The following is a 27,137-nucleotide window of genomic DNA, read 5'->3' on the forward strand; positions in this document are numbered from 1 at the left end:
TATTCCATGGCCTTGAAAATGTTCTCTGATATGTTTGTCTAGAAGCTTTATGGTTCTGGTTTTTACATTTAGGTCTTTGATTCATTTTGAATTAATTTTTGTGTACACAGTGAGAAAGGAAGAGTCAGGTTTTTCGTTTGCCATATGGAAATCTAATTGTTCCAACACCATTTTTTTAAATTAATTTATTTATTTTTGGCTGTGTTGGGTCTTCATTGCTGCACGTGGGCTTTATTTAGTTGCAGTGAGCGGGGGCTACTCTTTGTTGCGGTGCGCAGGCTTCTCATTGCAGTGGTGTCTCTTGTTGCGGAGCATGGACTCTAGGCGCATAGGCTTCAGTAGTTTTGGCTCGCAGGCTCCAGAGCGCAGGCTCAGTAGTGGCTCACAGGCTTAGTTGCTCCGCGGCATGTGGGATCTTTCCTGACCAGGGCTCAAACCCATGTCCCCTGCATTGGCAGGCGGGTTATTAACCACTGCGCCACCAGGGAAGCCCACAACACCATTTTTTTTTTTTTTTTTTGAGGTACCTGGGCCTCTCACTGTTGTGGCCTCTCCCGTTGCAGAGCACAGGCTCCAGACGCACAGGCTCAGTGGCCATGGCTCATGGGCCTAGCCGCTCAGCGGCATGTGGGATCTTCCCGGACTGGGGCACGAACCTGTGTCCCCTGCATTGACAGGCGGACTCTTAACCACTGCGCCACCAGGGAAGCCCAACAACACCATTTTTTAAAAAGAGCTTTCTTTCCCCATTGAATTGATTTAATACTTTGGCTGCAAATCAATTGACTGCATTTGTGTGGCTTGCAGGGTAAAGATACTATTACAAGGCAGTAAGTTTGTCTGTAGAAATCCCTAATGGCTCTTTTTGAAGCCTGGCACTGAAAAATAGAAAACATAATTTGTAACTTAAAAATATATAGTTACAAGGCAAAGTATTATAGATTTTTTAATAGCTTGGGTGGAACTACCCCAGCTCCATCCATCTGTAAGCTTCTGAATAGCTTGATGATTCTAATAGCATCAGAAAGACAAAATTCCAGAACTAGTAATGACACTTGAAAAAAAACTCTGAGGGCTTCCCTGGTGGCGCAGTAGTTAAGAATCTGCCTGCCAATGCAGGGTTCAAGCCCTGGTCGGAGAAGATCCCACATGCCGCAGAGCAACTAAGCCCGTGCGCCACAACTACTGAGCCTGTGCTCTAGAGCCCGTGAACCACAACTACTTAGCCTGCATGTCACAACTACTGAAGCCCACGCGCCTAGAGCCCATGCTCCGCAACAAGAGAAGCCACCGCAATGAGAGGCCTGTGCACTGCAATGAAGAGTAGCCCCTGCTCGCTGCAACTAAAAAGAAAGCTCATGCGCAGCAACGAAGACCCAGCGCAGCCATAAATAAATAATTTTTTTAAAAAAGAAACCTGTCATTTGTACACCCATGTTCATAGCAGTGTTGTTCACAGTAGCTAAAATGTGGAAGCTACCCAAGTGTGTACTGACAGATGAATGGATGAACAAAATGTGGTGTGTGCATGCAGTGGAATATTATCCAGCCTTAAAAAGGAAGGAAATTCTGACACATGCTACAACATGGGTGAGCCTTGAGGACGTTGTGCTAAGTGAAATAAGCCAGTCACAAAAGGACAAGTATAATATGGTTACACTTATATGAGGTACCTAGGGTAGTCAGACCCATATAGACAGAAAGTAGAACGGTGGTTACCAGGGGCTGGGGGGAGGGGGATTGGGGAGTTATCATTTAATGGATATAGAGTTTTAGTTTTGCAGGGTGAAAAGAGTTCTGTGGATGGGGGGTGATGAACGTGTACAGCAATGTGAATGTACTGAATGCCACTGAACTGTACATTTTTAAATGGTTAAGATGGTAAATTTGATGTTATGTGTATTTTACCACAATTAAAATTTTTGAAAACCTAACTATACAAGTACAGAGTATTAGGACGTGCAAAATCCTACCATGTGTCAGGATGACATGGCTGTCTAAATTCTAAAATGAATGGAAGCAACAGGAGTGTAATGTTCAGGGAAGAAGGCCAGAATATGCTCAGGATATGGTGTTCAGTTCTGGGGCTGCATTTCAGGGGCATATTGACAATCTAGACAATGGACAAACCAGAGCAGCCTTAGCCAGCAGGATAGAGAATGTGAGGAAGGTCTGAGGGAATTAAGGGAGTTCGGTCTGTAAAGGAGTGTATCAGTTAGCTTTTGTGGTATAACAAACAACCTCAAAATTCAGTACCTTAAGACAAACATTTATTATTTCTCATGGTTCTTAGGGTGACCTGGGTGTTGGTTCTGGTCCGGGTAAGCTCAGCTAGAACTGGATAGCCTGAAATGGTCTCAGTCAACTGGCAGTTGACTCATTGTCAGCTGGAGCAGAGGGGATGACTTGGTCACATGTTTCTTATGATCCATTAGGATGGCCTGGGCTTGTTCACATGGTGATGGCTCCAGAGATCCCAGGAGTAGCAACAGAGCAAGCCTTAATGCACAAGTACTTTTCAAACCTCTTGTGTCATGTTGCTAATGTCCCATTGGCCAGAGCAAATGACATGGCTAAGTACAGAGTCACTGTGTGAAGTGATTGACTACCGAAGGCATGAAAACAAGGAAGGGAATTATTGTGGCCATCTGCAAACAACCTAGGAAACATAGAGGAAACATGAGAGTTTTAGGAACATCACAGGTTGTTCCACAGTGTAGAAGTAAGACCAGTGGGATGGAAGTTAAATGAGGGTAGACTTCATGTCAATCTGAAGTGGAACTTTCTGGCTAAAGTGGCCCCAGAAGAACAGAAGCGGACCACCAGTAAAAGGAGGGCCTTGCCATTGGATGTGTTGGAGAGGCTCTATGACCAGCCTTTCTTTAGTGACTTTTTTTTTTTGCGGTGGGGGTGGTTTGCGGTACGCGGGCCTCTCACTGTTGTGGCCTCTGCCGTTGCGGAGCACAGGCTCCGGACCCGCAGGCTTAGCGGCCATGGCTCACAGGCCCAGCCGCTCTGCGGCATGTGGGATCTTCCCAGACCGGGGCACGAACCCGTGTCCCCTGCATCGGCAGGCGGACTCTTAACCACTGCGCCACCAGGGAAGCCCCTGACCAGCCTCTCTTTTTTCTTTCTTTCTTTTTTTTTTTTGTGGTTCGCGGGCCTCTCACTGTTGCGGCTTCTCCCGTTGCGGAGCACGGGCTCCGGACGCGCAGGCTCAGCGGCCATGGCTTACGGGCCCAGCCGCTCCGCGGCATGTGGGATCTTCCCAGACCGGGGCACGAACCCGTGTCCCCTGCATCGGCAGGCGGACTCTCAACCACTGCGCCATCAGGGAAGCCCTATGACCAGCCTTTCTGACCAACTCGGACCTGTTACATCATCTCCAGGAAGCCTTTTCTGCTTGCACACCACCTGGGGCCCATGTAGTTAATGGTGCTCTTCTCTGTGCCACACACAGGTTCCTGTTGCTCTACCTGTCATACCGTATAACAAATGTGTTTACCTGCCTGTCTTCTTGATGAAATGGAGTTCCTTAAGGGCATGGATGACATCTGATTCACCATCTCAGTGCCAATATCTGCAGGAAATTGTGTTCCATCCTCAGATTGCCTCCTGGTGGTCAGATGTCTGTGGCAGCTCGAACCATAGAATCTGCATTTCAGGCAGAATGAAGGGGGAGGTGGAGGGGAACATGCCCGACAACTGAGATTGCCGTCTTTTTAATTTATTTATTTTGGCTGTGCTGGGTCTTAGTTGCAGCACGCAGGATCTTTGTTGCAGCATGCAGGATCTTTAGTTGCGGCATGCAGGCTCTTTTTTAATTTTTATTTATTTATTTTTATAAATTTATTTATTTTATTTTATTTTTGACTGTGTTGGGTCTTCGTTGCTGCGCGCGGGCTTTCTCTAGTTGCAGCAAGCGGGGGCCACAGCCACTCCTCGCTGCGATGCGCGGGCTTCTCACTGCGGGGGCCCCTCCTTGTTTCAGAGCACAAGTTCTAGGGGCGCAGGCTTCAGCAGCTGTGGTGCGCAGGCTCAGCAGTTGTGGTGCATGGACCCAGTTGCTCTGTGACATGTGAGATCCTCCCAGACCAGGGCTTGAACCCGTGTCCCCTGTACTGGCAGGTGGATTCCCAGCCACTGTGCCACCAGGGAAGCCCCAGGCTCTTTAATATTTTTAATTTATTTATTTACTTATTTTTGGCTATGTTGGGTCTTTGTTGCTGTGCGTGGGCTTTCTCTAGTTGCAGCGAGCGAGGGCTACTCTTCGTTGAGGTGCATGGGCTTCTCACTGTGGTGGCTTCTCTTGTTGCAGAGCATGGGCTCTAGGCGTGTGGGCTTCAGTAGTTGTGGTATACGGGCTCAGTAGTTGTGGCTCACGGGCTCTAGAGCTCAGGCTCAGTAGTTGTGGCGCAAGGGCTTAGTTGCTCCATGGCATTGGGATCTTCCTAGACCAGGGCTCAAACCCATGTCCCCTGCATTGGCAGGTAGGTTTTTAACCACTGCGCCACCAGGGAAGTCCCCCAGGCTCTTTTTTTAGCTGCAGTGTGTGGGTTCTTAGTTGCAGCATGCGGGATCTAGTTCCCTGACCAGGGATCAAACCTGAACCCCCTGCATTGGGAGTGTGGAGTTTTAACCACTGGACCACCAGGGAAGTCCCGGGGTTGCCCTATCTTAAAAGAACGTTTCCAGAAACTCTACCAAACTGTACCTTGTATTATTTGTCTTCCTAGACACACCTCTTTGCAAGGGAGGCTGGAAAATATAGGTTTTAGCTCAGCACGCTGAAACCCCCAACATTATAAACAATTGTTGGTAGAAAAGGATTCATAGGCACCTTCTGCCCAGGGTCTGACCCCTACTTAAGCTGCCTAATGAATGAGTGACCTCTCTGAAGTTATGCACTAACGCCAGAGTTCCCAGAATCTGTGACTCTTCACACACACAGTGAGGTAGGGTGTTCTTTTTATCATAATCCTGGCTACCTTCATGACTATACGCTGTCACTTGGAGCTCCTGGCCTTATAACCCCTGGGATAGGGCAAGGATCAGCAAACCTTTTCTGTAAAGGGCCAGATGGTAAATATTTTAGGCTTTGTGGGCCATATGGTCTTTGTTGCAGCTACTTTGCTGTCGTAGCACAAAAGCAGCCATAGATAAAGGAATGGGTGAAACTGTGTTCCAGTAAAACTTTTTACAAAAACAGGGACTTCCCTGGTGGTCTAGCAGTAAAGAATCTGCCTTATAATGCCGGGGATGCAGGTTCAATCCCTAGTCAGGGAACTAAGATCCCACATGCTGCAGGGCAACTAAGCCCACGCAGCACAACTAATGAGCTCGCGTGCCTCAGCTAGAGCCCATGTGCTGCGAACTACAGAGCCCACGCGCTCTGGAACCCGAGTGCCACAACTACAGAGCCCACACACCCTGGAGCCTGCCCGCCACAACTAGAGAGCCCGCACACTGCAACTAAGACCCGATGCAGCCGTAAATAAATCAATAATAAATTAAAAAAAAAAACAAAAAACAGGTGTCATATTGGATTTGGCCCACCTCTGTGATGGGGAGTGGGTCTCGTCCAGTGGTTTTGCAGAAGCTGTGGCTCCATGGACTAGACATACAGAAGGTAAGATGATATTTAGCCAGTCTGGAAAGAACAGAATCCACAAATCCCAGTTTTGGCACGTGTCTCAACTGTCAGGCCTCATGGCTTCCCTGTTTCTCTTAATGATACTACAACTTCCCAGGCTTAGAACTTCAATATCATTTTTTAGGGGGTCACATTTTTTTAATATAATTTACATACCAGTAAAATTGACCATTTTTAGTGTACAGTTCTATGAGTTTTGACAAGTGCATATAGTCATATAACCACCACCATAGTCAAGATATAGAACAGTTCCTTCACCATTCCCCACCCCCAAAATTCCCTTGTGGCATTTTGTAGTCTCCTCAGGCCCCTGACCCCAACCCTTGGGAACCACTGATCTATTATTCTGCCCCTCTAATTTGCCTTTTTTATTATGTGATGTAAATGGAATCACGCAGTATGGAGCCTTTGGAGTCTAGCAACTTTCATCTAGCATATAATGCATTTGAGATTCATCCATGTCGTGGCGTGTATTAGTATTTCTTTTTTTTTTTTTTTTCTTTTTGCGGTATGCGGGCCTCTCACTGTTGTGGCCTCTCCCGTTGCGGAGCACAGGCTCCGGATGCGCAGGCCCAGCGGCCGTGGCTCACGGGCCCAGCCGCTCTGCGGCATATGGGATCCTCCCAGACCGGGGCACGAACCCGTATCCCCTGCATCGGCAGGCGGACTCTCAACCACTGCGCCACCAGGGAGGCCCAGTATTTCTTTTTTTTATTGCTGAGTAGTATTCCATTACATTAATGTACTACCGTTTGTTGATCCACTCACCAGTTGAAGGACATTTGTGTTGGTTCCAAGTTTTGGCAGTTACAAATAAAACCAACATTAGACATTATAAAGTAAGCCTTCACATATGGGTTTTTGTGTGAACATAAGTTTTCATTTCTCTTGGTTAATAGCTGGAAGTGGGATTGCTAGGTTGTATGCTGTGTATATTTAACTTTAAAAGACGGCGCACTGTTTTCCAAAGTGGCTGTACCATTTTTCATTTTCACTAACAATGAACTGCTTTATATCCTCGCCAGTTTTTGATATCAGATTTTCTGAATTTCACACATTCCAATAGGTGTGTAGTTGTAATAAATAAGTTTTAATTTGCATTTCTAATTAATGCAATTTAATAACTAATCTCATGACTTGATATGTTGAATGATAGTAATTGGTTTTAGAATATTGAAACAGCCTTACATTTTCTTGGTCATCATGCATTGTCCTTTTAACACATTGCTGGATTCAGTTTGCTAATACTTTGTTGAGAATTTTGTGGCTATGTTCATAAGGGATGTTGGTCTATAGTTTGGTGCCATTTTTGGCTTTTCCCTCTCCCCTCATAATCCCTGGTCCTATTGATAGCTGTCTGTTCCACTTCATTCCCTCCATCAGACCCTCCTTATCTCTTATTTTTATCTTAACTGGTTCTCTGTGTCTAGTGTCTCCTGAACTCTATTCCACCTACATCAAATAAAAAAAAAAAATTCAGTACTTTGCTTTGTTTACTGTGTTAGTTAGGGTCCAAGCAGGACACAGCCAGCACATTCAGAGGGTTATTGAAAAGCCTTTAATGGAGAGATTATTTACAATGGTGAGTGCGGTAAGGGAAACCTACAAGGGATGGTGGCCCACCGAGGGACCAGCAGGGACTGGCTATAGCTGATACTGTTACCACTTCAGGCACAGTGGGGGAAGGGAGGGGTACCGGAACCCGGCAAAATCTGTGGCTATGGCAGAGGGGTCCTCCGTAGACACTGACCTTGGTCAAGGATCACAGCTCCTGCCAGAGCCACATGCTGGTAGGGAGAGAGGCAGAGAATGAATACTGTAACCTTTCTTCCTGTGCTCTCATCTCCTCCTGAGATTGGCTGGACCCAGATGGAAGCCAGAGGGCCTGAAGCCCACGTGATACAGTTCTTAGAGACTGACCTTCTGATTCGTGGGGCACAGAGCAGAGCAGAGAGGGGATCAGGTGGCGAAGGTGGAACAGAGCAGAAGTACCGAGCACACCCACCAAAGTGCAGACGCCTTAGATTAACACTTGTGCCACCAGCTCTGGCTCCTACTCCCGTTCTGACTTGTTGCTCCCAGAGTTAAGACTGTGTCTTTTCATCTTTTTATCCCCTACAGTCTCCCTGTTGGGGCCCTCAATAAAGGTGTGATGTATGAACAGAGCAATATTGGTTTGAGTGGTGGAGCTGAGGCAAGCAGTCGCCAAGCCAGGGAGCAGAATGAACTTTCCTGGCTCACACTCATCGCTAAGGATGAAAGAAGAGTTGTTCCACACGTACAAGCCTCTGTTTTTATGGAGGCTCGGAGAAGCTCAGTGACCTGCTCCAGGTTTCACAGCTAGTTGTGGCAGGTGTGTTACACAAAACCAGCTGTGGAACCCTGGAAGAGTTACCTAGCTACTCTAAGCTGCTTTCCTCGTCTATAAGACAGGGTTGCGTGGACTTGAAGGGATATACTGTACATTACACTAAACACTGCCTGGCCTATTGCACTCACTGCATATTAGCTTAGAATATTATCTTCATAGTCCTACACAGCTTTCGAAGAGGAGATATCTAAGGCAGTCATACATAGCTTTAAAAAAAAAAAAAAAAAGATCCATGTAGTGACTTACTATGGGCCAGGCCCTGTTTTAAATGCTCATGAATATTAACTCATTTAATCCTTAATTCCTCTATGAGGTACATACAATTAACCCCATTTTACAGATGAGGAAACAGAGGCACAGAATGATTAAGAAACTTAACTGACGTTACCTAGTTGGTCAGTGGTGGAGCCAGGATCTGAGCCCAGGCAAGGATGGCTGCAGATTCCATGCTTCTAACCTCTGTGCTACCTTCCCCATAACCTATAGCCTTGTCAAACTATGTATAGTCAGTCCTGTCAAGGCACTTTTCCCCCTCCATTCCTGACCAGCATATGCTGATTGGAATGCATGTGAGCTAGGCAGGACTGGGTTTGTGGAGATCTTTGGAGGCACATGAAAGGTATGTACAAGGATGTTGGGGGCAAGCAATAGGACATGTTGGGGTGAGAAAGGGTAATCACTGAAATAAATGAGGAAAACCAGTTCTGTCTACTGGAGCAGGAAATACCTAGTCAAGCTTGCCTAGCTTCATGCCATCTGGCTTCCTCAGAGGCCAGCTCTTGTCCCTTTATTTATGGGTGTTGATGAAGCTGCCCTTTGAGTCACTGTCAGTGAAACAGACGTTATTAAAATTCCTTCTAATCCATTCTGTTGTTTTAAGCCACCAGTGCAAATATACACCCAAATATAATTAGAGCATGAAGGAATGAGGTGTGAGAGAGGAAGAAGTGTGCCCTGGGCAGGAATTTAGAGAGGACACGGACATCCTTGCTTATGTCTCACTCACCTGACCCTTAGAGCTGTTGTAATGAATGAACCACAAAGTTTAAGCAGAATCTTACTGTGTAGTGCTACAAATTTTACACTCTCAAGCTCCCAGAATATCCATGACTTGTAAGTAACCCCCCAAAAACCTGTAAATGGAGAAAGTGACCAAAATAGCTAAAGGGAGTTCAGGACATGAAAATTATAGAAGATAGTATGTGACTGACCTGTTCTCTAACTAGAAGGGAATCCTGTAAGGGCAAGAGAACTATCAGCAAAGAGGAAAGAGAGGTGGCTGAGAGGCCACGGACATTATTCACCATTAGAAAGAAAGATGGGACTTCCCTGGCAGTCCAGTAGTTAAGACTCTGTGCTTCCAATGCAGGGAGCACGGGTTCGATCCCCGGTTGGGGAACTAAGATCCCACATAAGCTAGAACCCAATGGTAGAAATGGTAGAGTGCAGGGAACAAGCCAAGCTCCACAGCCCAGAGAGTAGAGACAGGAGGAGGCAGGAAGCTGACAGGGGTCTGGATTTAGAGGCAGCTCAAGTCATGCTTATGTTCGTGGTTCACAAAGGCACAGGTGTCCTTCAAGTAGGATCAACCAGTACTGTAGGATGCTGTACTGTGGCTATACAGGCAAACCAACCCCTAACAGAGATGTATACTTCGCACAGTACAGTTGTATCTACGGTAGAAGCAAAAGAGAAGCTGGATCTGAAAATGAAATTAAGAAAACAATTCCATCTACTATAGCATCAAATAAAATAAAATACTTAGAAATAAATTTAACATAAAAGGACTAACTTATACTCTAAAAACTACAAAACATTGTTGAAAGAAATTAGACATCCCGTGTTCATGAACTTAATATTGTTAAGGGGGGCAGCAGTCCCCAAATTGATCTACAGATTCAAAGCAATCTCTATCAAAATCCCAGGTTGACAAACTGATCCTAAAATTTATAGGAAAATACAAGGGTCCCATAATAGCCAAAATAATATTTAAAAAGAACAAAGTGAGAAGACTCACACTGATTTCAGAACTTACTATAAGTTCAGGACGGATGTATAGACCAATGGAATAAAATTGAGAGTCCATAAATAAACCCATACGTTTATGATCAACTGATTTTCAGTAAAGGTGCCAAGGTCATTCTGGGGGAAAGAATAGTCTCTTCAACAAATGGGGCTGGAACAACTAAATAACCAAATGTAGAAGAATAAAGTTAATTAGTATACCGGTGACTTCCAGATCTGCAGCACAAGCCCAGCTTTCTCTCCAGAGCTTCACACCCGTATATTCTAAGCTCCACAAAACCCACATGACCAGACCTGAACAGAAGCAATAAAGTAAGATGGTGAGAACATCTTACTTTACTGTACCTCCCAATTCCTTCCTTTCCCCCATCCCCTAATTTACCTTCTGTCTCCAAGGATTTGCCTGTTCTGAACATTTTATATAAATGGAATCATAGAATATGTGGCCTTCTGTGACTAGCTTCTTTCACTTAGCATAATGTTTTCAAGGTTCATCTGTGTTGTAGCTTGTATCAGTACTTCATTACTTGTTGTGGCTGAATAGTACTACTTTGTATGGTTATACCAGATTTTGTTTACCGATTCAGCAGTTGATGGACATTTGGGTTGTTTCTACTTTTTGGCTATTATGATTAATTCTCCTGTGAACATTCATGTACAAATTTATATGTTAATATGATCTAAAAGGGGCTCAATAAACAACTGTTCCCCACTGTTGAATTCTCCCAGAAAGAAAAAATACACTCATCATCTGTTACTCTGAAGCCATTGTTTTCACCTTGAGTAACTATCTCCCCAACTTTTAACTGGTTTATAGCAAGTAATTTCACAGAGCGTTCTTCTTACTAGGTTATCTAGGTAAATGTTTTGAAACTCATCTCTTTTGGAGATAACCCTTGAAAGTGACCCTAAACAAAGCTAGACCTGTCTTGAGATTTCTGGATCTTGCAGGGCCTTGTAAGTCATACTAAAGCATCTGGACTTCATACTGAGTCCAATGGGAAGTCACTGAAGTGTTTAAAAAGGAAGGGAGTGATGTGATTCCGTTTGCATTTTAGAAAGATCTCTTCGCAGTATGAGGAATGGATGAAGGAAGGAAAGAATGGAAGCAAGAGAGATCAAGTAGAAGGTTGTTGCAGTCATCCAGGTGAGTGGTGCTAGGGGCTAGACTAGGGCAATGGCAGAGGGGATATCAAAGAAGGGGTAGATTTAAGACATAATAAAGAGGGAGGATCAACAAGACTTGATGGTGAGTTACCTGTACAGGTAAGGGAATAAAGAGATTGCAGTGCTGGCCAGCTTTCTGAGTTGAGGAACTGAGTTGATGATGGTGACATACCAAGAGACAGAGAATACAGGAAGAAAATGTTTGAGGGAAGGTTTATGATAATTATTAAATGCTGACTGTATACTAGACACTTCACTGGGCACTTACAACCGGACCTCATTTAATCTTCAAAAAACCCCAGGAGCTAAACAGCATTAAACCTGCTTTTCCCATGAAAAACATTGCATTCAGCTAGGAAGTGGTGAGGCCAGAATTTGAACCCAGATGTCCTGGATGCCTTCACTTTGTGTGTTCTCACCATCTTACTTTACTGCTTCTGTTCAGGTTTGGTCGTGTGGGGTTTGTGGAGCTTAGAATATATGGGTGTGAGGCTCTGGAGAGAAAGCAGGGCTTGTGCTGCAGATTTGGAAGTCACTGGTATACTAATTAAAGCCTGGGACATGAGTAGGAAAAAGAATATGTGGAGCAAGAAGAGAAGAGGACACCTCTGACAGAACCTCGAGAAGCTCAACATTGAAGGAGCTGAGGATAAGAGCAGGGGAGCCTGAAAGTAGTGCTCAGAAATGACCAGAAAGGTGGGGGGATGTCATGGATGGGGAAGGAAGAGATGTATATGTCGCTAGTGCTCACAATTGGTGAAGGAGGTAGTTAATTATTATGGATTTACAAAAGGAATGCCATGTCTCCATTAAACTGACAAATAGGTTGACTGATCTGTGAGGAGATGCAAGTGAAGCAATGTTACGTGGATAAAAGTAGAATAGCATTTGGATATCCAACATTTGGATACAACTTTTTAAAAATTGTGATTTGCAGAAAGTAGTCAGATTTTTTAAAAAGATAATTGGTAGACTAAGGGACTGTAAGGTGTTTATAAAATTATTATTTAAAATGGTACAGGACCTTGGGAATTCCCTGGTGGTCTAGTGGTTAGGAATTGGCACTTTCACTGCCGTGGGCCCAGGTTCAATCCCTGGTCGCAGAACTAAGATCCCACAAGCTGCGTGGCTTGGCCTAAATAAATAAATTAAAAATAATACTAACCAAATAAAATGGTACAGGACCTGTGGAAAACAGTATGGCAGTTCCTCATAAAATTAAAAACAGATTTACCATATGATCCAGCAATTCCACCTCGGGGTATATACCCCAAAGAATTGGAAGCAGAGTCTGGAAGAAGTATTTGTACATCCATGTTCATAACAGCATTATTCGTAGTAGCTAAGATGTGGAAGCTGTCCAGGTGTTCATGTACAGATGAGTGCGTAAGCAAAATGTGGTATATACATACAATGGAATATTATTCAACCTCAAAAAGGGAGGAAATTCTGACATAAGCTACACCATGGATGAACCTTGAGGACATGCTAAGTGAAATAAGCCAGCCACAAAAGGACAAATGCTATAAGATTCCACTTATATAAGGTACCTACAGTAGTCAGATTCATAGAGACATGGTGGTTGCCAGGGGCTGAGGGGAGGGGTTGAAATGAGAAGTTATTGTTTAATGGGGACAGAGTTTCAGTTTTGCAATGTGAAAAGAGTTTTGGAAGTAGATGATGGTGATGGTTACACAACGGTATGAATGTACGTAATACCACTAACTGTACACTTAAAAATGGTTAAGGTAGTAAATTTTATGTGTATTTTACCACAATAAAATAAGAACCAAAAAAAAAAAGAAAGTGATGGTGACATAGCCTCATCCCCACAGTCTGATTCAGTGGGTCTGGGGTCACCAGTGACTCTATACACAGCTAGAGTGGGGACCACTGGTTTAGCTGAGGGAGTGCTGTGTGGAGAAACCTGATACCCTGCACACACCTAAATCTCATTGTGGTTTCCAAGCAGACTTTTGTTTGGTCTCATTCTTTATTTCCTCTTATAAACCCTTGTGATCAGAAGGAAAAACTCCATAATAAGTAAGAAACATTCATTGTAGAAAATTTGACAGAGTTCAGAAAACAAAAATCATCCACAATCCCATCAATTTGAGTAATAATTATTAAATTCAGGTCCTTGTGTTATGTCCTCTGTATGGAGTATGGTTATTGATAGAGATATCCTGTATATTCTCATACATACATACACTTTTTGTACTTTTTCTGGTTTTGTTTTAAACAAAATTGTTATCATGCTTCACATACTGTTTTCTGTCTTTTCAGTGAATACATGGTGATGTCTTTCAGGTCATTGAGGGCCTTCTACTCATGATTTTCAGTGGCTCTGTAGTGTTATTAATCTAACCCACTACTGTTATTGAACATCTATCTCATTTCCCAATTTTTCACTATTTTAGTCAACGTTAGCATGGATATTTTTATATAAAAAATTTCATTCTGGGCTTCCCTGGTGGCACAGTCGTTAAGAATCCGCCTGCCAATGCAGCAGACACGGGTTCGATCCCTGGTCCAGGAAGATCCCACATGCCGCGGAGCAACTAAGCCTGTGTGCCACAACTACTGAGCCCCACAATGAGAAGCCCACGCACCACAATGAAGATCCAATGCAGCCAAAAATAAATAAATAAATAAAATTTTTTAAAAATTTCATTCTAAATATCCTTGTTATTGCTGCTGCTGCTGCCAGTTTGGTAGTTGAAATTTTTTTTTGGTATTTTTGGTTTCTAGTGAACATTTTCCTATGCTTGCTACCCTTAACTTTTAAATTATAACGTGTATAGCACCTAAGTAGTTCTCTTTCGTCTTTTACTGTAATAACACTCTTATTTTTCTTCTTTTTCTTCTGTAATATAATATCATAGAATCATGAACTTGTACAAATTAAGGCCCTGGAGATTAAATGGTTTGACCAGAGTCACACCGAAAATTAAGTAACAGAACAGAAACTTGAACCTAGCTTTACTCATTTTTCATCCTTCCTCCTCCTAGTAGATAGGTATTGCTAATATCCTTAAGTCTCCACGGGAGAAGCTTCTGCAGCGTTTCAGTTTGGAGCAATATTTCATTTGTCTTTTGTGGCAGAGAACTTACTGCTTCCGAATCAGCCCCGAAAGTAGCCTCAACTGAGTGTGCCCTCCACTAACAGCCAGTGTCCTGCTTGCTGTTCCAGGAGCCATGTGTGACCAGGACAGTGGGATGGTCGTACTCATGCTGGAGACTCTTGTGAGGAGATGAGTTGGTGAACGGAGAAGCCAGCATGAAGATGCTTCCCGGAGTGGGCGTGTTTGGGACTGGCAGCTCTGCCCGGGTTCTGGTCCCGCTGCTGCGGGCAGAAGGGTTCACAGTGGAGGCCCTGTGGGGGAAGACCGAGGAGGAGGCGAAACAGCTTGCCGAGGAGATGAACATCACCTTCTACACCAGCCGGACCGATGACGTCTTGCTGCATCAAGACGTGGATCTGGTGTGCATCAACATCCCCCCTCCACTTACCCGACAGATATCTGTGAAGGCTCTAGGTACGGACAGTCAGGCCACAGCAAGGGCAGATTGCGCCTCCCTCTCAGTGGTCCTTGAGTGACACTGCTCTCCTCTGGGCCTGGGTGGTCCTTCTTGGGCCTGGGTCTGGGACAGCACTCATCCCTGAAGCAGTGCCGAGGGAGGGCACGTTGGGAGGCCTTGTGGCTGGGGGAGTAAATGCTCCAGTGGCTGGGAGACATGCAGCGTTCCCCACCTCCAATAAGTAAATCCCTGAGCAAAAATGAAGCAAATGTCTTTGGAGTTGGCCTGTCGCAGGGGCTAGAGATTATTACATTTCAGGCATTGTAAAGTTTGCCTCTGTGAAGTCAGAGTTCAAAGACCTGGGCACTGGGGAATTGGCTGTGATTGATGCATTTGTTCTTCCATTTCTGTGGCACGCAGCACCACAGAAAGGAGAAGAGAATGTGTATCAAGGCTGCCATTTCTCATATTTTGTCAGTCCTTGACTAGACTGAGCACACACCCTTCCCGCCAAGCTTTGCAATTTTGTATGCCAGAGGGTGGGAAGGCTCTCTGACAGTGCTGGGTTTCCCTGACAGGATCCACAGATCAGCCTGCTCACATCTCTGCTCCCTCCGGAAATAGTTTGCTCGGCCACCTCCTGCCCCTGGCTGGGCATGGCTTGGTGCGCTGTTCTCCTGCAGTTCCTGTTGGGCTTCTCTTTCCTGTCAACTGTAGAAAAATTATTCTCTTTGTCTTATATAGGAATCAGAATCTAATTTAATAGGAAAACAAACCAGTAAACATTCATTCAGCAGTTTTTTTTAAAATGTCTCCTGTGTGCTAGGCACTGTCCTGATGTCATTCTTGACATTCAGAGCAGTGTTGGATTGGAGCTATCTCTGCTTTCAGATTTCACAGTCCAGTTGAAGAGACTAGAAGTAACACTCATTGCAAGGTAAATGAGAAAAGACTTAAGTAACAATTCAGGTAGCATATAATTAATTGACAGAGTAATTGTTTTATATAAGGTGATGGGAGCCAGGTGTCTCTCTGATGCAGTCAGAGATCTGTGGGTCCAGGAACTGATATGCCGTGAGGCTGACCGCCACTCCTTCTGGCCACTACCATGGTGGAGGGTCCAAGGCTCTGCTGCTTGTCTCTCCCATAGTCTGGGGATAAGAGAGTGTCTGTCACCTCTAGCCCAATGGGTTGGAGAGGATAAGTGTTCATTGAAGTGAGCAGGAATAGTCTGTCTGGTTGTTGATTTAGAGCGTGTAAGTTTTGGCCAAAAATTATAGATAGTTTGTCTTTTCCAGAGAGCTCTCTCTGAGGATGTGTGACATTGGAGCTATTCACTGGCCCTAGATTTTTAGGGCAGATAACGCTCCCAGATTGGGTTTAGAAGTAGACTTAAGCCAACACTTTAACAGAGGGCTGGTTCAAGGGAATCAAGCTACCATGGTCACTTGACTTCTCGCCGTTCCTTGTGGCATGAATGCAGGTTGGTGAGGCCGGGTGTGTGCAGAGGCAGAATGCTAGAGGCTCTGGTGGCCTTCTTGAACTTTAGGGTTCCCACAGAGGCCATTTCTGAGCTGTGCAAGGAGAAAGAGGAAACCCCAGAGTTCTTTGGGCCCAAGCCTGCTGTTTTCCTGGTACTGGAAAACATTGGACTTTGGGCCATTTAATATAAACAGGAAGGACAGGGATGACCAGAAGCTTCTGGGGTCTTGTATCCCAGCCCTTAGTGAAGTAAGGCCATCGGCCTTCTCTCCACGTCTCTGTTGTCAGGAAGGAGGAGGGTATGAATGAGGGTCTTTGGTCTGTTCTTGCAGGTACATGATCACAGGGCCAATTTGGTTGGGCTGGGAGAGCCTTTGTCAGCTGGACCTGCCCTCAGGCACTGCCCACTTAGGCTCCAAAGGAGTCACTGAGCCTGTTGTGACCATGAAGTTGACTCCCTGTGTGCTTGCTTGCTTTTTTCTTTTTTTTTTTAAGTGAGAATTCTGTCTTAATTTTAACTTCTATGGAAGAGGCCATGAGAACTCCTCCAGTTTTCCCAAAGGACTTGATGTGAGTACACGAACTGCTGTAGGCAGAGCACCAAAGTGACCTTGACATCAGACCCCACTTCTGACCCCATTTCTGTCCCTCTCAACCTGTGTGGGCCCCTGTGAAATGAGGGTATCATTCAGCCTTTCCAGCATGATACATGACTGCCTCCGAGTACTGACCAAGAAAGATACTGGCATCACATTACAAGGGAAAGCCAGGCTTTCCTGTTGTCCCACATGGAAGAGATTTGTTTAAGTTAAATTCACATCAAAAATAAATGGTAGGCATCTCCTCTGGATGTCCGTTAGGTAAGTGTTCACCGAGTTGAATGTAGCTTAGAAATGAAACTAAGCATTCTAAGTCATCTCAAATGTGAAACACTTTTCTGTAGGTTGGAGGACTATATATATATATATATATATCTTTATAAATATAAATTTATTTATTTATTTATGGCGCGTTCGGTTTTCTTTGCTGCACGTGCACTTTCTGTAGTTGTGGTGCGCTGGCTTCTCATTGTGGTGACTTCTCTTGTTGCGGAGCATGGGCTCTAGGTGCATGGGCTTTAGTAGTTGGGGCATGCGGGCTCAGTAGTTGTGGCTCGTGGACTCTAGAGCAGAGGCTCAGTAGTTGTGGCGCACAGGCTTAGTTGCTCTGTGACATGTGGGATCTTCCTGGACCAGGGCTCGAACCCGGGTCCCCTGCATTGGCAGGCAGATTCTTAACCACTTTGCCACCAGGGAAGTCCCTGGAGGACTGTACTTAAATTAATGCCTCAAAAGCAGGACCCATTCTTTCCTCCTGTAATGTGAAGCTCTGGAAGGAGCTCCTTCTTGGACCTCCCTCCCACCCCCCCACCCCCATCCCACCCATCTAGCTCATCACAGAGCACCGAGCTGAGCTCCCTGTGCTATACCACAGGTTCCCACTAGCTATCTGGTTTACACATGGCAGTGTACTTATGTCAAACCTAATCTCCCAGTTCATCCCATCCTCTCCTTCCCCCACTGTGTCCACACATCTGTTCTTTATGCATCTCTGTTCCTGCGCTGCAAATAGGTTCATCTGTACCATTTTTTTAGATTCCACGTGTATGCATTAATATACAATATTTGGTTTTCTCTTTCTGACTTACTTCACACTGTATGACAGTCTAGGTCCATCCACGTCTCTACAAATGACCGTATTGCATTCCTTATTATGGCTGAGTAATATTCCATTGTATATATGTACCACATCTTTATCCATTCATCTGTTGATGGACACTTAGGTTGTTTCCAGGTCCTGGCTATTGTAAATAGTGCTGCAATGAACATTGGGGTACATGTGTCTTTTTGAATTATGGTTTTCTCAGGGTCTTATTTTCTACTTTTGTTTGACTTTTCATTTTCTTCCACCTCAGATTTCATCCGTGTGGCTTTCCCATGAATTCCTTAAAGGAGAGGGAGGGTCTCTAATGTTTTATTTCTCAGTTTAGAAGTGGTTCAGAAAAATTTTAATGAACAAAGTGCCCCACCATTTTTGCCATAGTTGAATGTTTTCTTAAATCTGTCACTAAAAGGTAAGCTTCTGTGCCCAGTTCTTAAGATAACAAGGGATCATTCCTCAAGCAGCCTGACCCAGATAATTTAATCTCAAGAACACCAGTCCCTTGGGATGCCTTCCCTGACCCCCAGTCCAGATCAGGTCCCTGCTATATCTTTCATATTAACATTAATATCATCTTCATTGCATTTATCACAAGTGCAATTCTACGTGTATTCATAGGATAATTTGATTAATGGCTTTCTCTCCCACTAAACTGTAAGTTGTCTGAAAGTAGAGATCATGCCTGATGTTGTATCCTCTGAGCTTAGCACAGGGCCTGGCACACTGGTTGGATGGAAGTGTTCACAAATTCTACCTGTGCAAGCCCAGTCTGCTGGTGTGACTCAGGGAGCTGACAGGGGCTTGTGACCCAGGAGAGACTGGGCTGTGGGCAGCAGTGATTCTGTCTGGTGGCTTTCAAACTTACTTTTCTAAGTAGCAGAACGTTCTTTGTTTAAAAAAAAAAAAAAAGGCAGAATCCATGGATTTTGTAAAACATAAAAGTGGTGGTTTTTCTGGGGCTGCTTTTCTTCCCTGCTGTTTGAAATCATTTGTCTAGTCCCACACCTCTAAAGAGGGAAACAGCGGTGTTGTCCCAGAGCTGTAAACCTGTGGTGCGTTACTAAGGAACAAAGAGGTGGTTTGGGGCAGCTTCTCAGGGCACTTTACTCCTAGGTCGTCTGGGGAGCATGAGCTGGAGAGAGGCTTGCAGTCTGGAACTTGTTCAGCCTCCAGAAGATCTGAGCTAATGGTACTCGGCAACCATGCTTTCCCCATTCCCTAGAGACAAAAGTGGTTTTCAGCTTCTCTACTATCTCGTCGATTTCCTAACAGGAAAGCTAGATAAACTTAAATAAACATGTCTTTCAAGGCAACACCAGTCTTCCTAAAGGTACAGGACCTGTGCAGCTGGGCTGCAGGAGCCTGGTTTAACTCAAGATGGCCTTTAGCTCCCACACTAATAAATACTACCGGGTCCCAAGTTCAAAAGCTCTCTACTGTTCAGGCTCAAGAAGGAAGGCCTCTTCCCCTTCCCTGGCCTCTCGTGGCATGAAGTAGATATTACTTATTCTAGTTTTACCACCACCAAACTCTCAGCAGCCACAGGAATCCTTTTCCTCCCAGCCCACCTCCTCTCCTCCCCACATTGCAGTGTCCATCCCAACCCCTGCTGTGCATAGTTATAGCAGGAAACCTCTGGGTTGGCCAGAGCTGCAGCCAAGTGGCCAGATTCTCACCGAGTATTGTGATTCTCCTGTCCCTAATCCTAAAATCCCACAAGTGTGGGGAAGCATTGGAGACCCTCCAAGAGCAGATAGTGATAGCAGTTAGGGGCTACTCTCCTTGCAGGTCCAGCTCTGGACCCCTGTGCAAGGGCCTCTCCCCTTGCCTTGGCCCCCTGCCTTTTCCACGCTGCTCCCCGCCTTGGGCATGTAACGCTTGGCTAGCCATTCTCCTGTTGTCCTGCCAGTGCCTGTTGTAAAGCTTTCGTTACTGTTTAGAGAAGAGCAGGAGATTTCAAGAGTTTTGTAAAGTGAAGAGATTGAATTAGGTCATAGGCTGCTGATCTACATGTGTTCCTCCTTGCCGCAACACTGAGCTTCGTAACACTGGGAGTTCATGCCCGAGAATCCCATATGTGCAGATGGCAAATGCTCTGTGGGGTTCTTGAGGGTCAGGGTGGCAGGGGAGAGGGTAGGAAGTGAGGGGAGCTTGGAAGGATTGGCCAAAGGCACCAGATTATTTCCTGTGGGCTTTGTCCGGATGTGAGCTTCCGAAGGACTGGTCTGGGCCTAACTCTATGAGAGGCCTGATAAACAGCACATAGAATAAGAAAACTCATCTATGTTCATGTTGATCTTTAAACTTCTTTTTAAATATTAAATTTTTAAAATATTGAACATCGATATTATTGGCCTGGAAGATGTAGCTTCTGTGTGAGTCTTAAAATCTGAGTCACAGTGGACCTTTTTTTCCCTGTATTTATGACATCTGCTGGGTCTCTCCCGTGGTGATGGTTATAAAATGTACCATTGACAGAGCTGTGCTGGGCTGAGCACTTTACATATCCTGCCTCATTTGACTTACTGTTCTACCCTGCATGGTAGATGTGACTCTCCTTTTACAGTGTAGTAAACCAAAGCCCAGAGAGGTTTAGAAATGTCCCAGGTCATGCAGCAACCAAGCGAGAGAACCAAAATTTGAATCCCAAAGTGGCTCCAAAGCTCGAGTTTGGCACCAATAAATGGCCCTTTCTGAGTAGTCAGCTGTCCTGGGGCCCCATTGTTTCTGTTGCAAGGTGGCCAGACAAGTTCGCCTCCTGAGCATGTGTGAACAGAATCCAAGTCCATCAGAAGAAGCTACACTCAGGGACTTCCCTGGTGGTCCAGTGCGTGGGACTCCACGCTCGTATTCGTGGGGGGCCCAGATTCAATCCCTGGTTAGGGAACTAGATCCTGCATGCCACAACTAAGAGTTCACATGCTGCAACTAAGAAGTCCACATGCTGCAACTAAGAATTCCACGTGCCGCAACTAAAAAAAAAGATCCCGCATGCCACAACGAGGATCCCATGTGCACAACTGGGACCCAGTGCAGCCTAAATTAATAAATAAATATTTTTAATTTATTAAAATAAAAAATTAAATAAAAATGTAAAAGAGAAGAAGCCGGACTTCCCTGGTGGTGCAGTGATAAAGGATCCGCCTACCAGTGCAGGGGACATGGGTTTGAGCCCTGGTCCTGGAAGATCACACATGCCGCGGAGCAACTAAGCCCGCGAGCCACAACTACTGAAGCCTGCGTGCCTAGAGCCCGTGCTCCACAAAAAGAGAAGCCACCACAATGAGAAGACCGCGCACCTAGAGCCCGTGCTCCACAACAAGAGAAGCCACCACAATGAGAAGCCCGCGCACCGCAACAAAGAGTAGCCCCTGCTCGCCGCAACTGGAGAAAGCCCATGCACAGCAACAAAGACCCAACGCAGCCAAAAATAAATAAATAAATGAAATAAATTTATTAAAAAAAAAAAAAAAGACTGAGGGAGACGAGTTAAGTTACCATTGCAATAATCCAGGCAAAAAAGTGTGGTGACTTGGATGAGGAAGGTGGCAGTGGTGGTAGTGGGAACTGGTGAGATCCTGGATGTAGTTTGAAAGCTAAGCCAACAGGATTTATTGATGATTGAAAGTGGGATGGATGTGAGTGACATCCGTGATTTTGGCTTGAGAAACGGGGAGAATGGAATCGCCATTGACTGAGATGAGCTCAGTTCAAGAGCTCAGTTTGGGATTCCAACCCCAAACCTATCCCACCACCTTGAATGTCTTTGTGAGTGATGCTACCAACTATCTATCCAATTTCCTACATTTCTTACAGACCCTGTGTAAACCCTCCAACCTGTTTCCTGGTGTTCACTCAGGACTTTAGGAATCCCAGCCCTTTCCTCAGTGCTTTTGCACATGCAGTTTCCTGCCTGGGTGTCCTTTCCCCCTTATGCTCCCTGGAACATCTGCTTCCTTAAAGATAACCCTGGCGGCACTCCCCCATGAAGTCTTCCCTTATTCTGCCATCTGTACCAGACCCTTGAGCTTGTTCCCTCAAGAAGCCCATGACTTCTTGGGTGAATTGAGGTAGTGGAATTTGAGTTGCACCCCAAGGGCAGTGTCTGTGGAATGAGTAGTGGAATAACTGGATGTCTTCACCCTTCCCTAGCTTGCTGTACCCCAAAACCTGTGTGTGTCCAGTCCATACGACTTCTTGGGCTTTGTAAGTTTTCTGTTGAAGGTATTAGCATAAGACTTTCTTCTGCTTGAACCATCCCAAGCTCACAGCAATATTCCAGGAGTTGGTGTCTTGTGGCTGTTTGTACCCTCATGAGCTTTCATCTCATGATGTGGAGGAGTGTTGATTCCTTCGTTTTCCTCGTGTGGGAGCTGCTCAGTCCTCTTGGTCTCTCTCTTCAGGGCTTTGTCTAGCTTTGTTTTGCTCTCTGGGTGCATTCCAGCTGCGATGTTCTCAGAACAGGCATGAGACAGAAAGGATGTTTTCTCTCCCTTTCCCCTCCTCCTGGAGCCAAGCATTTTCGGGCCTTATGACTACACTAACTTGTTGAACCAGTGTTTTCAGAGGACAATCTGCAAGGAATCTTAGAGCCCTTTCTGCAGTTAGAACTGAGAGTGCTAAGCTCATCCCCTAGAATATTGATTTGATTTTCTTACCCCAAGATGATGATCTAATAAATGCATAAAGGTACATAAGCATGTCCAAGAAGCATGTCCACCTCTCCAGCCCACTTGTATTAGGCAGTGTTCTCTAGATAAACAGAACCAGGAGGATATATATTGAGAGAGGGAGGTAGAGATTTATTTTCTAAAAACTGACTCATGCTATTGTAGGAGCTGACAGATCTGAAATCTGCAGAGCAAATCTGAATTCCAGCAAGAGGTTATGTTGCAGACTTGAGTCTGAAGGCAATCCGGAGGCAGAATTCCTTCCTCTTCAGGGAACTTCAGTCTTTTTTCTCAAGGCCTTCATCTGATGAGTTGAGGCCTGCCCACATTATGGAGGGTAGTCTGCTGTACTCAAAGTCTACTGGTTTAAATGTTAATCAGATCTAAAGATATCTTCCCAGCAGTGTCTAGACCAGTATTTGATGGGCACCATGACCTGACCAAGTTGACACATAAAGTTAACCTTGTACCACCTCTCTTCACCTCTCACTCCTGGTTTGCACCTTCTGCCTCTACTCCTTTCATTTTTCCTTTAAGAACTTGCTTCTCTTTCTCAAGCCCGTAACTCTTTCTCTAGTCCCAGTCACTGGGTACCATTTCCATCCAAGCTGATCACCTTTCCTTTTGTCCCAGGTCACCACCTGGTCTCAGAGGCGGCTTTCCTGAGTCACCTGCCTTCCAGAAATGGGTTTTCTTTTCCCAGTGTAAACCCCTTGGAGCTTTGAGATTTCCTGTTGTGTTTTATTCTCAGGCATTGGGAAGAATGTGGTTTGTGAGAAGGCAGCAACCTCGGTGGATGCCTTCCGGATGGTGACAGCCTCACGCTACTACCCGCAGCTGATGAGCCTGGTGGGGAACGTGCTGCGCTTCCTGCCTGCCTTCGTGCGCATGAAGCAGCTGATTGCCGAGCACTACGTGGGTGCAGTGATGATCTGTGATGCCCGCGTCTACTCGGGCAGCCTGCTCAGCCCCAACTACGGCTGGATCTGTGATGAGCTCATGGGCGGTGGGGGCCTGCACACCATGGGCACCTACATTGTGGACCTGCTGACCCACCTGACTGGCCAGAAAGCCGAGAAGGTACATGGGCTGCTCAAGACCTTTGTGAGGCAGAATGCAGCCATCCGTGGCATCCGGCATGTCACCAGCGATGACTTCTGTTTCTTCCAGATGCTCATGGGCGGGGGTGTGTGCAGCACAGTAACACTCAACTTCAACATGCCAGGCGCCTTTGTGCACGAGGTCATGGTGGTGGGCTCTGCGGGACGCCTTGTTGCCCGGGGAGCTGACCTCTACGGGCAGAAGAACTCTGCCACACAAGAGGAGCTGCTGCTGAGGGACTCGCTGGCTGTGGGCACGGGGCTCCCTGAGCAGGGGCCCCAGGATGTCCCGCTGCTTTACCTGAAGGGCATGGTCTACATGGTGCAGGCCCTGCGCCAGTCCTTCCAGGGGCAGGGGGACCGCCGCACGTGGGACCACAGCCCCGTCTCCATGGCCGCCTCATTCGAGGATGGGCTCTACATGCAGAGCGTGGTGGATGCCATCAAACGGTCGAGCCGATCCGGGGAGTGGGAGGCTGTGGAGGTGCTGACGGAGGAGCCCGACGCCAACCAGAACCTGTGCGAGGCACTCCAGCGGAATAATCTGTGAGCCTGCACGTGGGCTCCCTGCCACGGGGCAGAGGGCGAGGGAGGAGCTGTGATGGGAGGGCTTGGTTATAGCACAGTGTCTTTCATTTGATAGGTCAGCTTGGGCAGAGTTGAATTTGGGTGAATCCGAAGGTGGCCCCAGGAGAACGCCCCCTCCATTGCTCATTTACTCCTCAGACTGGTGAGGCGGTGCCGTTCCTATTGCCATGGCTGAGAGGGCCAGCACACTGCACAGGGCGGAGCTGCCCCCAGTGTGTGAGCAGTTCCAGCAAAGGCTTGACTTGGGGGCTTCATCAGCCTATTTGTGGTCTTAACTGGATGCGAAAGCACAGCAAGGAGCCAGCTTGGCTTGATTCCTCAGGCCTGAGGAGAAATGACAAGAGGCCTTGTTTCCATGCCCGTCCTGGGCTGGGGCATCTCAGGAATGGTGAGGGCAGGAATTCATCCCTCGGGGATCTGCACCTGCCCTCGCTCCCATGTGACCAAGCCCTTCCGGCCTCCAGGCTGCCCCTTCCCTGGCAGGGAGGAGGGGTTCTGTAGTAGATGAGCTCTCAGGGGCTGTTGACCGAGGGCAGAGGGCCCCTGAGTTGGCAGAGAGGAGACAAGGGAGAGCTCTGGGACATCTGATAAATGTTAATAAATCCGAAAGTCTGACACTGTGACATGTGGTTGTTGGTTGTTTGTTTGGTAGATTGGGTTTCTTTAATAATGAAAGGCTTGTTGATTGTTGTAGATTTGTTTCTATTTTTCTTTTTCCTCATGGCTCCATGGCAGCCCTGACCTGCTCTGGATCCATCACTATCTCGCGGGACACACAGGCTCCTACCGTTGTCTGCCCTCATCTCCTGGCTTATTCCCTTGCAGCTGAATCCCTCAGGAGCCCTCCAAGAAGTCTTTCCTCAGCAAACAGGACTTAAGACTTCAGGGGGCCAACCAGGCCTGATGTTTAAGGGCAGATAGTGGGAGAGTTTGAGGTCTCCCTGGGCTGGAGGTCAGGAAGGGTTCTGTTCTTGAAACCAAGGGGTTGGCTCCAGAGGAGCCCTGGGAGAGGAGGGGTGAGGAGTGGCCCCAGGGAGGCTAGACGGGGTGAACTGGAGGAAGGCGCTGCCCCTCGGAAGCATTGTAGCCGGGGTGTAGCCGAGCACTGCCTGGCCTAGCCAGCCAGTCTCCAGCTCTGCTTTTACTCACCTGTTCTCCCCACAGGAAGAGGCTTTTAACCCTGTCAGGGGCAGGTGGGGCAGGACCGTGGGAATGGACACATCTAGTCCTTTGTTTCCTCTGCCAGAATTAAGTCTGGACCAAACTTTCCCCTTCTCTAATCTTCCCTCTTTCTGGCCTGCTGTGGACTCCTCACCAGAAAGAGAAAGGCTCAGAGAGGGCTCCCTCTTCCTCCTGGCACCCTTTATAGGAGTCACCAGGCCTATTTTCCTGTATTGTCCTGGTTACAGACCTTGTCTTTGTGAGATAAAATAACAGTGGCTAGTGTTGGGGTGTACTTATTGCATATTGGGGCCCCTGGGATAGACGGTTCACGTGTATTATTCCGTTTAATATCCAAACCACTCTACGAGGTACTACTTTAATATTCCCGTTATGCAGAGCAGAGAGGGGCAAAGTTACTTGCCTCCTGTAAGTTATAAGTGACAGAGCTAGGAGCCTGGTCAGGGTCCTCTGACTACAGAGCCTGACCCTGAACTACTCCTTCCTTAGTGCTTGTGGCATCTCAAGACTCTTGAGTGCCCAGGCATTGCCCCTCCCCACTCGGGTCCTCATCCAGGTTTCATTCCTCTCTACAGCAGGAATCTCAGCCTGGCCTGAACTAGTAGGTGGACTGTAGAGAGAACCCCACCAGGCAGGATGCTGGCAGAGGTGAAGGAGGAGAAGCTGCTCCCTTCCTCCCGGCTCAGCTCCAGGTCATCCTTCTGTGTGTTAATAGGATGTTGAGATGCCCCCTAAATTTGGGTATTGACCAAGAAAGCACATGCATCCTGCATCCGATTCAGATGCTCTTACTTAAGAAAGGGCCATGTTATTGACCCACAGTGGCACTTAGGTTTTATAAGACTCTGCAACAAAACCTCTGGTTTACAAAGATGGATTCTGACCAAGTCCTGGGGCCGACTGTACATGGGCTTATTAGGGCAGAGCTACTCTTGAGGACCCAGGTCCTCTGTTGGTACTCTGCAGAACCTAGGTCCATGGCCATCCCTCAGACATCTTTACCACCATGTATCTCTTGGATTGGTGCCGGGGAGGGGAGGTACCATGAAGTGGCCCAGATGCCTGTTCCCAAGGAAGCCAGCAGGGTTCTGGTTCCCAGAGGTGACAGTCAACTGGTTCCAGGCTTGTCCTGCAGCTCCCCCTCCTGGAGGAAGTCAGCATCACCTCCCAGGACCTGTTCCCCAAATCTCAGGATCTTCCTTGGGTCAAAATAAAGTGTTTCCAAGCCAATGAAAATGCAGTTAGCTTTTCCTCTCTGTTACAGCAAGCAGAAGAGAACTTCCAGAATACCTGTTGCTTATTTCCCAACCCCCAACCAAATCTAGGCCTCGCACTCACCCAGACAATGGCAGCAGCCTCCTCGCTTCCCTGTCCCCAGTCTTTCCCTTCCTTATTCGGCCCTTCACGCTGATGCCCAAGCAACCTCGCCAAAATGTCAGGCCAAGATCCCTCGTTGCCTACACCACTCCTTATCCCTCCCAGTCTCACCCAGCCTGGTGTGATAGCCAGGCCTCTGCTTCAGCCATGCTAAACGGCCTTCCTACACGGGGCTGACATCTTCCACACTAGTGAGGCTTCTTCCCTGGCATATCCTCTGGAAGGCCACCCAACTCTCTCCTTCAGGAAGCAGCTGGAGAGCTGCCTATTCACTCCTGCAGGCAAAGCGGCAGCCACCC

At 46.6% G+C, this 27,137-nt stretch overlaps 1 protein-coding gene across 8 annotated transcripts in view; it reads left to right on the forward strand.

Moving 5' to 3' along the window:
• GFOD2 (Gfo/Idh/MocA-like oxidoreductase domain containing 2) overlaps positions 1 to 24,902 on the forward strand; it is a 39,163-nt gene extending 14,261 nt beyond the window's left edge. For 4 of the 8 annotated variants that reach the window (XM_082607694.1, XM_082607691.1, XM_082607692.1 and 1 more), the window contains exons 2-4: positions 11,108 to 11,196; positions 14,410 to 14,755; positions 23,343 to 24,902. In XM_082607694.1, coding sequence (XP_082463820.1) covers positions 14,497 to 14,755; positions 23,343 to 24,241 — 1,158 coding nt within the window. In that variant the 5' untranslated portion in view covers positions 11,108 to 11,196; positions 14,410 to 14,496 and the 3' untranslated portion in view covers positions 24,242 to 24,902. Of the gene's footprint in view, positions 1 to 7,987; positions 8,007 to 11,107; positions 11,197 to 14,409; positions 14,756 to 23,342 lie in introns of those variants that run through there. The other 4 variants (XM_082607697.1, XM_082607698.1, XM_082607696.1 and 1 more) reach the window with 3 other exon arrangements.
• The last annotated feature ends 2,235 nt before the right edge of the window (positions 24,903 to 27,137 follow it).

The sequence above is a fragment of the Mesoplodon mirus genome (assembly GCF_964341445.2).
Source record: "Mesoplodon mirus genome assembly, chromosome: 19".
In the NCBI taxonomy this organism is placed as follows: Eukaryota; Metazoa; Chordata; class Mammalia; order Artiodactyla; family Ziphiidae; genus Mesoplodon; species Mesoplodon mirus.